This window comes from Periplaneta americana, chromosome 9 (genome assembly GCF_040183065.1).
Source record: "Periplaneta americana isolate PAMFEO1 chromosome 9, P.americana_PAMFEO1_priV1, whole genome shotgun sequence".
Classification (NCBI taxonomy): Eukaryota; Metazoa; Arthropoda; class Insecta; order Blattodea; family Blattidae; genus Periplaneta; species Periplaneta americana.
Window position 1 is genome coordinate 174627998 of NC_091125.1, and position 16324 is coordinate 174644321.

General features: G+C 35.1%; 1 protein-coding gene across 6 annotated transcripts in view; it reads right to left on the bottom strand.

Annotated features, from left to right (window-relative positions):
• scrib (scribble planar cell polarity protein) overlaps positions 1–16324 on the bottom strand; it is a 308579-nt gene that overhangs the window by 1874 nt on the left and 290381 nt on the right. For 5 of the 6 annotated variants that reach the window (XM_069836394.1, XM_069836397.1, XM_069836396.1 and 2 more), the window contains 2 exons: positions 15211–15333; positions 7546–7746 (listed from right to left, as the gene is read on the bottom strand). In XM_069836394.1, the coding sequence (XP_069692495.1) occupies positions 7546–7746; positions 15211–15333 (324 nt within the window). The remainder of the gene's footprint in view (positions 1–7545; positions 7747–15210; positions 15334–16324) is intronic. The other variant, XM_069836395.1, reaches the window with a different exon arrangement.

Genomic DNA, 16324 nt, shown 5'->3' on the forward strand with positions numbered 1-16324 from the left:
GAGCCGTTCAGAGCAAAGGTGGTGTAAGTCAAAATTGGGTAATGAGGTTTAAAGTAAAAATTCTGTAAAATACAGCGCAAAGTAGCAAATAATATGGCCTTCTTGCTATCCACTGACTACTAACAGTTTTAAACAAATTGAATATTAATTGCTACTTTGCGATGTATTTTACAGAATGTTTACTTTAACACTTATTACCCATTTTTGACTTACACCACTTCTGCTCTGAACGGCTCATTTAATAGTAGTTTTCTGAGCTCTATGGAAGAGGAATTAGACAAGATTTGCACAAACCGACTGTATCAGTAGATAGAGAGCTGCAAGAAGTACAACATCCCACACGTAATTCATTTTTTTTTAAATTCTGGATAAGGCGAGTTTTGCACTTGATAGCCTCAATTAATATTGAGCACACACATAGTGCAAAAGGAACTAACTGTGGAGACCCCAACCACAGAGAAATCTTTGCAATGCTGAAGCAGACTTTGAACTTAATGTCGGCAACATTTCAAACATTCAAACTACATACAAGTTTGTCATCAGATCGTATCTACTTGTCCTAATGATGGAACCTGTACATAATTCAGAAACATTGAAAATATAAGTTCCAGCTAAAAGTCTACTTATCTCCACAACAGTTTCTTCAGCGAATAGGCATTGTAAAGAATGGACAATGAGTGAATTTCTTCTGCACTCATGCGTTCCATTAGCATATAATTCCACTTTCAAATGCTAGAGGTCAGTGTAATCGAGCACCCACGAATGGTGCAACACCAATCCTGATTCGCTGGCAAGTCTGCTGAAAAGTATTTCTGCTGTCGACTGCCAGTGAAATATCAGCACCAACTCTAGGGAAAAAGGAACGCAGAACCTCCGGATGACAAACATACACTGTAAGATTATCTGTTTAGAGATAACAAACACACTGAAAAGGAGAACCTTAACTGAAAGATGTACTATTACTATTTAATACGAGAAAAATTCGTACAGGCACCGGGAATCGAACCCAGGACCTCTCAGCTCTGCGCGCTGAGCGCTCTTTCCAACTGAGCTATGCCGGGACACGATACACGGCGCCGGCCGAACCCCTCTCGTAATGCTTTTTCTCGTATTATATAGTAATAATACACATTGGCTACTTCATAGTAGTCATGTAATATTCAATGAGGTGGGCGAGACCTCATACATAATGAATATGCGATGTATTAACTGTTAGCAGTTGTCACAAACTGATGTTGAATATGGCCATAAAGTCATTTAAATATGCGCTCCTGCATATATGACTTGTATAGTCTCAAATGCAGGTAGTAAGGCCGTAAAAAAACATTACGAGAGGGGTTCAGCCAGAGCCGTGTATCATGTCCCGGCATAGCTCAGTTGGAAAGAGCGCTCAGCACGCTGAGCTGAGAGGTCCTGGGTTCGATTCCCGGTGCCGGTACGAATTTTTCTCGTATTAAATAGTAATAATACACATTGGCTACTTCATAGTAGTCGTGTAATATTCTATGAGGTGGGCGAGACCTCATACATAATGAATATGTGATGAAACACGTACATTGGAAAGTAATAGGACGTCTGCCCATGGTCAAATTTTAACAATCAAAATCAACAAAGAAGACACAGGCGTGCTTTTTTCATACATTTTGGGGAACTTTATATGAAAGTCTCTAGTATGTGAAAACCTTCGTTACCAGAAGAAAACAGAAAGGAAGCTGTTCAGATTAATAATCAGCAGAGCTTCCATGAAACAAATGAATATGCTGAAGAATAATGGCATGCCAGTTCTTTAGTAACAGTAGCAGTAGCAGTAGTAGTAGCACAGTCTAGTATACAGTCACGAAGCTTGAGTTGTTGAGGGTACTAGGAACAATAGACTGTGCAGGTACTATTTCGCATTGTCTGTAATGAGACAATAGTAGCGATCCTAGTGGTTAGCAACTATCTATGGATGCATATTTACTATGTATTGAGCTTCGTGACTGTATATACTAGACTGTGGTAGTACTATAATGTGTTTCACGAATAGAGAGGGTTGACCTTAATAGCATTAGAGGCTACTTGACCATATTCCTGGAAAACCTGCACGTTACTGTTTGTGATGCAGATATAGGGAGGGTTGAAATAAAAGTCGCTGATGTTTCTGTACTTCCTATTGCGTACAGATGCTACAGATGTTTTTTGTTTTCCCACAAATATGGTTTCATGAAAATATCGACACGTTCATTTATATCAAAGATAGTGTTTACTGATGAAGGAAACTTTTATATTAATGGAGAAGTAAACCGACAAAATGCTAGCAAAGTAATGGCTTTATGTGGCATTTAGAAGATCTGCATTGTTTCGCTGTTATTCATTGATTAAAAAAAAAAACATCTACGAATATGCATTAACGAAAACAGACATTATAAAGTGAAGTACACTTGTTGTTGACAGTTAACATTTCATGAAAATGGTTAAAAGTATCTCAGTCACGTCACATAATTTAAAGAGGCCCAGTTGAAATTTCAAAGTCGCATCTAAGATATTATGGCTTTCAACATTGTGCAGGGTTAGGATTATTGCCTCTCGGTTTACTCTCCTAGCTTCACATCATAATCGTAATACACGTTCACAGCACAATCTGTTGCTATCAATATCATGTCATCAGACATCTCTGTACTCAAGTTCTTTCTCAATAGCCATGGCCCGCTCATGGAATTCGCTGCCGCTGGAAATCAGGGGTAGTCTTAGTCCTCAGTTGTTTAAAATTAGGTTGTTTAGAAATATTTTAAATGCACAGAACTAGTTTTTTAGGTATAATTTTTATTTATTATTATTATTATTATTATTATTATTATTATTACTACTACTATTATTATTATTATTATTTTTTTAACTACTACTACTATTATTATTATTATTACTACTACTACTATTATTATTATTATTTTTTTAACTACTACTACTACTATTATTATTATTATTATTATTATTATTATTATTATTATTATTATTATTATTATTATTATTATTTTACACAGTCATTACTTTATTTTTCCATTAACACTAATATCTAGGTAATTGTCATTGTCTCAATGTAACCCGTGCTGTGCTGATCATACTAATTCTACTATTCCTTTAGTTGTGAGATTATATTCATATATATTAATTCTTTTTTTTTTTTAAGTTAATACTTGTATACTAGAATGTATTTTCCTGTTTGTGATTATGTATTCAGTCTCTTTTTTTTATTATATATATTTTTTATTCTTGTTATTTTAAAGTTAATACTGATTGTGTATATGTATTCAATCTCTCTTTTTTACTTAATTAGGTTTATTATTATTTTTAAGTTAATATTTGTATACCGGTATGTATTTTTCTGTATGTGATTTGATCCTGGTTGAGTGGAAGAGAAGGCCTGATGGCCTTAACTCTGCCAGGGAAAATAAAACTATTATTATTATCGATTCTTTGGTCTTATAACTAATGGTAACATCTGTATTAGCCTAACAAAGTGTAAGGTGGTTACATATTTCTGGTCCATTCTGTGGCTCCATTCCCATAGCAGAGAACTGAGCTCAACAGAAAACAGGATCAGTCACACACCGCTACTCTTGCTGCAGCTGCACAAGTTGTGTGTTGTGTTCACAAACAAGCCGGAAGTAGCATGCAGTGCACTCCGCAACCCAGGGCAGCAGCTGTGTGATCATCAGCTACACGTGGAACTAGGAAGCTGGAGTGATTACTGAACTTAGATAATTATGTGCTTAAAATTCCATAAATATGTTTTTTACGAGTTTAAAAATGAAAAAAATATACGCTTATGAAATTTCTCAAGTGGAAATATACATTCTTTTATGCACAATACATGCACTTACAGCTTACAAAATATATTTTTAAATTAAAAAAAAAAAAAAGTAAATATTTCTGTCATTGCCAATTTGAAAATAAATTAACGATGAATATTGGTGAAAACCTCTGCCCTGTTGTTCATAGAAAGCTTACATGAATCAGTTCCGTGGTATATACCAGAGTTAGAATATTTTCTACTCTTAGGTTTAAATTAATAAGACACATGAAACATGACAAAAAAAAAACTACAAACTACAAAACACTGACGTTTGTTTTAAAAATAAAAAATGTATTTACTTAAGTACACATGCTAAAATATGTATTTAAGTTTTCAGAATGCCAAAATACGTAAAAATACGTGTTTAAAACATCTACCAGAGTAATTACCTAATTTTCAAATAATTTTAAATAACCATACGTTTCACTAGTAAACTAAAAATATACAGATCTATTTACATAATTATCCGAGTCCTTAGAAATAAATAATGTGTACGAAATTTGGCAAAATCAGCAATAGATGTCGGCCAGATTTAATTCGATGGTGTTTAGGCAAAGGGAGATACAAAAATGAGTACGGAAATAAAAGAAAATTAAACATCGGACCCATATTGCAAACAATTTCCTACACAAATAAAACATATAAAATGCTAATATTGTTGAGTTTTTTGCACACCCACTTGTAGAATTTAACTTCAGTATTCACCTGGGGAACAAAACTCCATTTGTCCAAAAAATGACACCTGAACACCATCGAATTTACTTTCTTACTTTTAACTGTTCTTTACTGTATTGGGCCAAAAGATAGTATATTTTCTCAACATCGTCTTTCAACATTTTCATTTCATTTTTCGCTGTGGTGATTGGCACTTAGCAAATTCACATCCATTCCCTAGCATGTACTACCTGCGTATTTATTTTTCTGTGCTAATTGATATTTAAGGTCGATATTTTTACTACAAAGTCAGCAATAACAACCCAAAATACTTCAGTAAGAACCAACAGCACTGTTCTCGTAAACTCACCTGTTTGAAACTTTGCTATAAAATGTTAAATACCATCTTCACATATATAGGTATACTCTATGTACATTATATATTTAGCACCAGCCACAAAGCCTTTATTTTCATCGCTTCAAACACTAAAATACAGAGTGTCCAAAAATTTAAACATCGATTTTGTAGAACTAGAATGTTTAGAGGTAAGATGTGTATGGTAGAGAATTGCAGGTACATTACATATGTACAATGTGTAGTTGCAGCTGGAGTCCGTGCATTGGTTTTGTGACAACAGCTAAACATGTGTTCTGTTCAGCATACTAGAGAAGGTGCTATTGTGATGTGAAGGGGTCGTCGTATGGTGACATTCTGATGAAATTTCAACACAGATTCCATTAAACTGAACCCACAGACAAAACAATTCACACCAGAGGTCTGCATCGGACATTTTCGCTTGAGCGCCAAGTAGTTCATAGCATAATCCGATAGGTGGCGTACATGCATGATGGGTAAAATTGTCACGAGCGATAAATCCTCAAACGGTATAAGCCGAGCGTTAGACATTCGTTCTTGTTACAGTGATGAACTGTGTAGTAACATCATAGATGTTTATCATTTCAAAACTTTGCAGTGTTTAACTAACCTCTCCATAGTACAACTACAAAACTTCCTTTAAAATGTAATATAAATGTTGTAGGTAAATGTGTTTTTTTTTTTTTTTTTTACACAGGAGTGATTTTGTTTTTGCCACATCTGATAGATGTTATTGGATGTGAATGTAATTATTATAAACGGAGAACACAATCACGATAATGCAAGAACAGTATCAAGTTTTCTAGTAATAATAATAATAATAAATAGTGTATCAATCTTTGCGTCTCTAACAGTTCTGCAGCATGATTATTCGTTTTATTATATTTTCTGTGACGTTATCTCTGTACTAATATTGTTATTAATCTACTGCTATATCTATAATATTTTGTAAAACGTTTCTACATTGTCGCAGTATATAGGCGGAACACTATGTATGGACCTATCATATTATATATGTGGTAAATCAAATATTGAATAATTATTAATTAGCAATAATAACTGTATATCGAAGTTTTTCATACTATTTTATTTATAACTTCATGTTCCTGTTTTGGTACGTTCCATTCAACGTTTGTCATAAACGCAGAAAATAAAGCCTTATTTTTACCGTGTGAGCAAAACATAAGTGTATCTTATCTGTCGCCTTCCATACAAGATAAGACATGTCGGTGAGATGACCTTGTACTGTGCTTCTATTTATTACGAGCGTATCATGACCGATCTTACCTCACTCGAGGGTGCGACACTCGACAGAGTTCAAGTGAGCGATTAAATCCAATGCAGCACTCTGGTGTAAAGTGACCCATCCAATGGCTTCAACGTCATTGTCGCGGCCATTCCAGCACAAACTCGTTCACTATGGTTTTGTCCGTGAGTCCAGTTCAATGGAATCAGTGATGAATTTTCACCATACAACGACCTCTTCATCATCCACATCACAACAGCCACCCTCTCTGGTATGCTGAACAGTTACGACGTTGTCACAAAGTCCAGCAGTAATACACAATGCACTACCATACACATCTTATGCCCTGTTTTCACAAAATCGATACTTAAGTTTTGGACACACTGTATATAAAAACAATATTTATATCTTTTATGCTCGACCATTAAAGTACACCTATTCATTAAAGTTCAGGTGTTCCACCTATCAGAAAATACCATTGTAGCAATATGAAAGTGCAAGTATCGATTATTCTCGGATATGCAATCGAAAGACAACAATAAATCAATAAATCACCTATATTTGAAATAAAGTCAGTTCTGTTACTATAATAATTAGCGTTAATTGTAAATAATATTCAAATAAATTCAATTTGTCATCTCGTTTTTCAGTGTCTAAATCAATTTCAAGGTTATATCAAGATTAAGATTTATTTTACTCTCTAGATTATATCAAGGTCAATGTCGACATTTGTTTCTCGGAAAAAATCAATACTTTCGCGTCTGCGCACATCTCACAATTTACGAGGTATTGCACAAGGTCAGTTCCGCTCCTCAGTCAGATAAGAATAACATGAATACTTATGAATAATTTCAAGTTAGAAATATGGTCGAGCATAAAAAGTCGTATGAAACTTGACTATAATGGTAATTAAGACGCTCGTATGAAAATTATGAAACTCGCACTCGTTTCATAAACATACTCGCGTCTTAATTACTACCATTATAGGCTCGTTGCATAATGTACTATAATGTTACATTTGGGTGAAACATTTCTCCTAACTTTTGCAAGAGTTTCAATAAAACCAACATCAAAAGTGCTGTGGTTGTAACCCTGGAAGCTGTTCACAAATCACTACTGAAGCTGGCTCAGTAGCTAGTGCAGTGGAGAAGGAAATGCATCAAGAACACACTTACCATGAGGTGACCAGAACAGAAAGCACAGTACCTATTGCAACATGATGATTGATATCATTTACAAACTCACTCAAGTTCCTTGTATACCGAAGAAATGGTGTTGCAATTTAATCTAACAAGACAAATGCTTATGCAATCCTAAGTCAAAAAGCAATCAAGATAAAAGACATGCCGAGTGCGCACCCATGCACTAACTACTCTGCTGTTAGTGTGCCGTGCATGCACTAACTACTGTTATGTGTACAGCCACAATGTTATGTACCTCTCGCTCAATCAGCTTTTCGACATACTCTATGGTGCGGACTTTGATTTCCCCTGTTTGCTCGTCTACGTACTCCTCTGTTCGCTGTGTCACCGTTTCCCCGACAACCCTCTCCGACTCGCGCACCTTAGTTGCGCCCTCTTTGGCACGCAGGGAGAGCTTGGGGAAATCGTCACTAGAGGGCCGCAAAGGGGTGCGCAACTATCGGGCAAACACGGGTATGGACTGGTTAGTGGTGGGAGGTTAACATCTACATCAAGAAACATTTCACTCATCTATATTAGTAAACTCAACATTAGATAAAAGAACCTCTTTCTTTTTCATACATTAAGAACTCTGTGTGCAATGCAAGATGTCTGACTTGCTCTTAACTCACACATTAAAACTTACTGCCAATGAATACAGGGCGATATTACAAGGACATTCCTATCAATTTTGTTTTCAAACAACAAACTGCTCCTGCTGGTGAACTCACTTTACGACAGTGAAAAAATGTCAATACAATAATCTGCAGCTGAGCTACTGGAAATAGTTATTTATGGTACTTGTGAGGTAAGTCCATCTTTATTGCGTGAGTGGAAAGATTTAAGCATGAGGCATAAGCCTCGTGCTTAAATTACACGAGCTCAATAAAGATCACGCTCACAAGTACCATACGTAATTTTATCCATGACCATAACGAAAAATTCTGTTTTATAAAGAAAATATGTTGAAAATAAGTCCTCATATAATCACATTTATCATGGCATGGATTTTAGAATCGATACGTGTACTAGGTAGGTTATGATGTAGGAGGCCATGATTAGTGAAGAATGGTATCTAAGGTGTTAGATAAATAACAAATTATAATTAATTATATAATTTTAATATATATATTTTTTTCATTTTAAACGTGTATTTTCATCTTTTTGAAGTTTCTGGGATTATTTAGAAGTGTTCACGGGACTAATGTGGTTAAAATAATTTCACATTTTACTTCTGTAAACTTAAGAGGAATATTAAAACTTAATTAATCGTCGTGTCTGTTTAGCTCAGTTGGCTAACACGTGTTGTTTTAAAATCCTATAAACCCAACTTTGCAGGTTCAAGTCTCCTCACATCCCAAAAGGTAAAAAAAAAAAAAAAAAAAAAAACACGCACGCACACATACACACACAAATATTAGATATGGATGCAATGCACAAATTACGACGTAGTTCGGTGCCCGTGGCACGATCCCACGTGAAACTTTAAATCAACTTAAACAATATAAAATTTCTGATGCAACGATTGATGCCATAGGATCTCACGTGTTAAAATCATCCTTAGTTATAATTAGTAATCATTTGTACCCAACAAAATTTTTATTGTAAATGATTTCCCACGTTTTCTTATCTAATGTTTTTTCTTTTTCTTTCCAAGTGTCACAAAATTGTTTTGTTTACTTATTATTCTTTATGAATTGGTTAGTAGGCCGATCTATCGAACCCTTATTTAGGGCGGCTTTTGTTTAAACAAATTATCTATATTAATAAAGAAGTAGAGGTAGTGACATCTAGTAACTAATATATTAACTTCTTGAGTAATAGTTGAATGGAAAAGTATACGTGTGTACCCGGGTACTAGGAAAATACTAATGAACTGTGAGATAAAGTTCAAACTGTGAGGTAAAGTCTTTATCTCACTAGTGAAATAAAGTAATGTTGAATAAAAGCCTACTTTACAAACGCAAAAGTATTTAGTAAAGGCATGTTTTTCATTATGGTCATGGATAAATATTTTAATATATTAAAAAATAAATGCATTAGGAATTGGGCATTTATTCACAATTACGACATAATCCTAGAAGTTGGGTTTTGTCAGACCTTACAGCTACAGCTGCAGAGCGAAGTGCAGTCACTCAGCACCCTGCGAAGTGAGCTACACTGCTACACCTACCTGCCAGTCTTGACTCCGTCAGCATTATCAATTAAATGACATTTGTTCCAACACCCGGCAATTTATTACATACACGCACAAAAAGCTACTCACTAAACAAATTAATCCAGGAATGAACGCATTCTTCCTACCACTTGTCCCTGTGATGAACTTGGGCACAATGATGTGTTGGGATGGATTTCGGGAATTTTATTCCTATAAATTATTTCATCAACTTCACGAACAGAAAAAATATGCGCAGAGTATTTGCATATATACTGTATTTTGGAATACTTCTCATTTTAAGTAATATATGGGGAAAATAACAACTAACTATAGACACCTTTCTTAAAATCATACCCTTATTTTATGATAATTTGGTAGGAGAAACATCCTGTCTCATTCCTGAGTGGTTATGCCACTGCACTTGTTCCAGTCAGATTACATTACTGCAGCACAAAGAAAATCACGTGATTTGGGAAGCTGAACCACAGTCTACTATATACAGTCGCGAAGCTTGAGGTGATTTTTTGCAAATCTCGTGATAAAGCGTTCCAAGCGGTTAGCAACTAGAAACAATAGACTGTCCACGTCGACTTTGGACTATGTCGTATTTCCATCGAGTGCTAGCTCGTTGCGTATTTCACATTGATACTTGTGAAATGTTCGTTATTGGTTGTAATGAAAATGTTAATGGCTAAAATACAACAATTGGAATAATATTTTACTAGAGACGTAGAAAAATTAAGTTTGTTTTAATGAAATTTATTGATCATGTTTTATTTTCAATTCTGTTGGGATTATTATTGCTTAGGCCTACTTTTTTTTTCAAAGGATATGTTTTTAATTATAGTTGTTAATTTTGTTGTTATTTTTATTTGTTACTTTACTAGAGACGTAGAAAAAGTCTGTTGCAATAAGATTTATTGATCACTTTTTATTTCCAATTCTGGTGTGATTATTATTGCTTAACCTCATCCCACTTTGTTAACTACGTAAGCCTACACTACAAGTACCGGTACACGTAAGTTACTCCATTAATTCATATTTCCATTATTATTGTTGTAAAGGGAAATGCAAATTAATATTTATTGGTTTCATAGTTAATTATCGCTATAATCTTGAATGAGTGAAGCGATTATAGTAAATTTCAGTTAGTTTTGCACAAACAAAAATAATATTAACCTATTTCTTGCAGGTATCTTCGAGTTTATGGTGGAATTTAATATGCTTCATTAAAATAATAAATTAACTTTATGCATTTAATATTTCAATAATGGAAGGAAGGTGTTAATTTTTCCAAAAGAACACAACGAAAGTGTAACATATTTTGTCGTCTACTAGGAGAGAGATCTGTGATGATGAGGCGATAGTAGCGATCCTAGTGGTGGGCAACTACCCATGTTTGCATTTTTACTACATATTGAGCTTCGCGACTGTATATAGTAGACTGTGGCTGAACCACGTTGCTCATGTTGCAAGACGGAGTTTATCAAGAACTCTGCGAAATTAGCTGCAATTATTAAATTCAATTGAACTTTGTATATAAATTAATATGTTTAACAAAATGCAATATATTTCTGAAGGCATAACAAATTATCGAGGTTTGTAATACATGCCAGTGTAAACTGTTTCATGGAGAAAGACACAGACACTGCTGGTCTTCAGTAGACTACATTTCAATAAAAACTTGAATTCTTTCTCTCTTCCCCAACCTCAATAAAGGATATGGTACAAGCCACATCTAGGATTTGACAGAGTCACTCAACTTCCAGGAAAGAAGTCTGACTTCCAATTGGCACTGTACATTGATAACACAAAACTGTGAAGTTACTTCCATCACCACAACAACAACACTGTTAAGTTTACATGGATGCTACAGTATAAGACTACAAAAACATCCGCCTGTACAGGAGCTGCAATGTAACTGGTAATTATTATGTTACAAGGAACAACACCTGACGTCAGGGAGTTAGTTTGGTAGTTCACAACAGAGGAAAATGGACAGGTGCGACATTCTTAAACACAAAACTTCTGTGGCATGTCAACACAATACTCACCACAACTTGCAAGATGTCAAAGGATTCACAAGATTTATGAGAATATAAATAAAAATACATTTAAAAAGCTAAATTATTTGTGGAAATTTATAACAAAGTTTTTTAATTACCAGAGCAAAATTTTTAACTGTGGTGAGCATGCAATTTATTCCACTACACACAAATAAGTTTGGGCATTATTTAGAGCTTCGAAACAAAAGAAAGCAATTCGTTTCAATAACTGTCCTTTATCCTCACAGAAACTCACATTAGTCTTCAGTACATTTCTGTTACTGTTATTAATTGAACATTCACCAGTATCAAGTTTCCTGGGACAAAACAGATTAATTCAGTTAGAAATGATGCACATTGCAAACATGAACCTGTAGTGGCTATTAATACCCAAGATGCATTATTCTAGATCATTTCAGTAGTTTTGGCAAAGGTAAGAAAGTATACAACAACTTCACCAATTACATATCCCTGCTCTTTAGACATCTTCCCTACACACGTGCCAGTATTCACTCCACACAGCAAACACTGTAGTGCTCTTCACACTACCAACGTCTGGCTCTGACTGGACAATTTAATTGGTGTGTTGCACAAAAGGCGACGTCATTAGCCAAATGGTTGGTGTGTTGCCCTTCTACACTGTGGTCTCAAGTTCAAATCTCGCATGTGATTAAATTGAGGACCGTTTTTGCAAAACTTGCTAACTGTAAAATTTGCAAAATTGAGATTTTGATAAATTCGTTAACATAAGGCAGGTCTCTATATGATGTTCAAAGCGTCTTAGTAATATTGGTTTATTTCTCTTCATTGTAGTGTGTCAAAGTGTGATCGTTTTTTCAAAACTTGCTTTCTGCTATAAGTGAGAGATACAGCAAAACTTGCTTACTATAGTGTTTTGTCTCTCCTGTAAAATGTAGTATTTTTCAGTTAGCAAGTTTTGCAAAAACTGTCCTCAATTACAGTTATTCACACTTTAATGAGTCACAACTGATTAAATGTGTACAATAACAACACTGAATGCAGAGTGGTCTGTTTGCACACGACGATCTCACATCTAAACAACAACCATGAGTTCACTGTTCTTTCAAAAAATGGGTCCATTTTTTAACAAATATGCAGCCCCTAAGTTGCTAAAAATAGTAAAATTTGTCTTGTCCATTCCTGTCAGTAATGTGCATGTAGAAAGAGTGTTTTCTTTAATAAAAAACTTCACGTAAAATCGGTGGAAAGTTTTTTTTTATTTTATTGGGTTATTTTACGACGCTCTATCAACATCTAGGTTATTTAGTGTCTGAATGATATGAAGGTGATAATGGCGGTGAAATGAGTCCAGGGTCCAGCACCGAAAGTTACCCAGCATTTGCTCATATTGGGTTGAGGGAAAACCCCGGGAAAAAAACCTCAACCAGATAACTTGGCCTGACCGGGAATCGAACCCGGGCCACCTGGTTTCGCGGCCATATGCGCCGACCGTTACTCCACAGGTGTGGACTCCGTGGAAAGTGAACTTGGTTAAAATACACTATGATATGAGTTATGCAAGTCTAGTTTTTCAGGTAAAGCTCCCAGTGAAGCAGACTTGAGTAATATATAAGTTACTGTAGGTACATTAACAGAAAACCACAATTTCAAGTCACACAGAGTTTGTGTGCACTTGATGTGGGTCTCTGGCATCTTGTCAGCTCACTCGAGTTGTGTGGATATAAGGGGAAAAATTGAGACAGTGTTGGGTGAAGTTCCTGGGTAGCTCAGTTGATAGTGCGCTGGTACGTTCAAATAGAGGTCTCGGGATTGATACCCAGCCTCGGAACAATTTTTCCCTTGAAATTATGATAGGAGTTATTCCGAATTTTATCAATATGCTGTACATGAGAAACAACTTCTAAAGGCCGCTGCATCAGATAGGAATTAGGTCTTTAAGTTCCAGCCTTCGCCTCAGCCCCGTGATTTGTACAAGGCATCATGTTCATACTAAGGTAAACATAATTAATTTCAATACCTTTACAAATGTTTAATACAGTATTTGTACTTTATTTTGAATTTAAAGTACAGTAGAACTTGGTTATAGCGACCTCGTTTTGTGCGACACCTCGCCTATAACGTCAAATATTCTGTGGTCCCAACTAATTCCCCATAAGACATATGCTTTCCTACCTTGCTTAATACGACAAATGCATATGCGTCTACCTCGCATATAACGTCATTTTCAACCTCAGTTTGGAATAAGATTTTCTAAGAACCAAAGTATTTTAAGAAATATTTTGTTGAAATCTGATCCTGACAAATTCTTTACAGTCTCCTTCTGTCACAGACCTCTGGAATGCAGGCGGATTCCCCACCCCATTGTAACCTGCCCGAATTCATGCGGTATTAGATCAGTTTCGACAGAAAGTTGTCACTAGGTACACGCATTTTAACGCAGTATGGCCACTAAAAGAAGTGAGTGACGCTTTAGAAGTCATTAGAATTATGAACATGTTCTATGAAGCTAGGGAAGGGAGCAGTGAAATTGCAACTGAAATTATGAACACAGAACGTAATTTAGTCCTAGAAAGTGTGTATTGGGCAAGTAGAAGACAACAGAGTAAAATGACTGATTACTTCACTTCTAAGTAAAGTAGTTTGGTGAGTACTGAACAAACTGTTTTAATACAGAATACTGTATTTATAATTGTAGGCCTACGTGTATTTTATTATGTTCACTTTAAGCTTAAAAGTCAATACATAAATCTAAAATAAGTCTAAGTTTGTTATTTTTCATTTCCACCTCACTAGATTGATAATGTGAATCTCGGTTACTACAACACTCGTTTATAACAACATAATTTTTAAGGTCCCATGGATGTCGTTATAACCAAGTTCTACTGCATTTAATATTCAAAGATAAACCACACATGTTGGGCCAATTATACAGTGTTCATAGATTTGATAAGAAACGTAAAAAATTATATATTACAGTTATATGAACACTAATAAATATAATTATTAAAAAATTAGTAAAAGTCAGACATGTTTCGGAGATGCTTCTCCATCCTCAGTGACTTTACCATGATGGCTGGTTCAGGTGATCAAACCGCATTGTTGCTTGGCAGGTCAGTCTCCTTTAAGCCAAGCAACAACGCGGTTCGATCACCTGAACCAGCAGTCGTGGTAAAGTCACTGAGGATGGAGAAGCATCTCCGAAACATGTCTGACTTTTACTAATTTTTTAATAATTATATTTATTAGTGTTCATATAACTGTAATATATAATTTTTTTACGTTTCTTATAAAGTATTTAAAGTTTAATTTGTAAAATGGAATACTGCTTGCTTTAATCCTGACTTTTGACTTCTTCAAGGTGACAATCCTAGACATCAAGACGACGTATAAACACAAGCCAGACACGGAATGGGGTTTACGGGTACCAGACACAGCAATTTGAAATCTGATCTACAGAAAGGAATTGAAACAAACATTGACTGACTCTTATTCTTAACAGTAGTGATGTGTGCAAATGTAACACTGTAACAATTCTTGGTCTATTCTTTTCTGAAACATAATTATCATGTCGTCAGTAAACTAAAACCAAACAATGACATTATTAATGTGAGTTCACAACTGATTATTGGTATTGTTATTGTTTAGTAATTCGATTTTTTTAAATACTTATTGGACGATTTGTTACAAGCTAGCTCAGCTACCACACTGCCGACCTATATTACAGAATGGCACTCACCTCCACGTTGTTCTCCTTGTCTGGAATCATCCCATTGTTGTTGGACAGGCTGTCTTGACCGGCAGGTTTAGCATCTATCATCTCGCTCATCTTCTTTATCACCATCTGTGCTTGCAAAGCATCCTGCACATAGGAACATACCAGTCAATAATTACCTGCTAACTTTGCTATCTTCTTAATTATTTCTGCCGTACGTTTGTATTTTCAAGTAAAAAATGACTTCACACTGTTCCCTGCATATTCCTGCTGCTACTGTCTGGAATTTTGGATTGGTCAAATTGCCATGGAACCATATTTTTCAATGAAGACAGATAATCCAAACGAGATTGCTGCCCATTCTAGAGTACCGTAAAATGGGGTAACTTTGCACCATTTTCTAGTTAAAAATTTGTTTTCAGGCTGTATGTATTCTTTAAGTGTCTGATTTTGAGATGGGCATTTATTTTATACATTCCAGGGGCATGCGGGAATGTATTTAGCCAGTCATATCTTCGAAAATAAATGTCTTTTGAAATTTATAATCTGCCAAAAAATTGGTGCAAAGTTACCCATAGTTGGGGGGTTACTTTGCACCGCCAGAGTTTTAAGAGGGGTGGTGCAAAGTTTGCCACTGCTGGTGTTATATTGCACCATACACATATTAAAAAATAAAATATACTGTATCAGGAACAGAGAAAATGGAAACACAGATTAAAAAACTGTTATAAATAGTAACACGGACCAAAAAAAAAAAAACTACACAAAATTTCAATACAAGTGGTCACATTCTTCTAAAATGTTGTTTCAAAAATATTTTCAGTTCTTTCGAATGACAAGTAGAGGCAACAGCACGTGAATAACTGTAAAAAATTATATGTATTATTTTGTGTCAAGTTCTGGAATGGAATATAAGCAAGCCCTTTCTTGATACTTTCTTGGGTGGATTTAGTCTCCCAATTACATCCTCCCATTCATATTCCATAATATCCTCCCTTTCAGGTCATTTGCACTTGTATCCTTCTCAGCATTTTCCTTTGGCATATTTGCAGATTGTTACCAAGTTTGCCAGTGAGAGACCATGTATGACTTTAGTATGTAATAAAAAGAAAAACAGATTCAAGTAATTTAGCTGTAA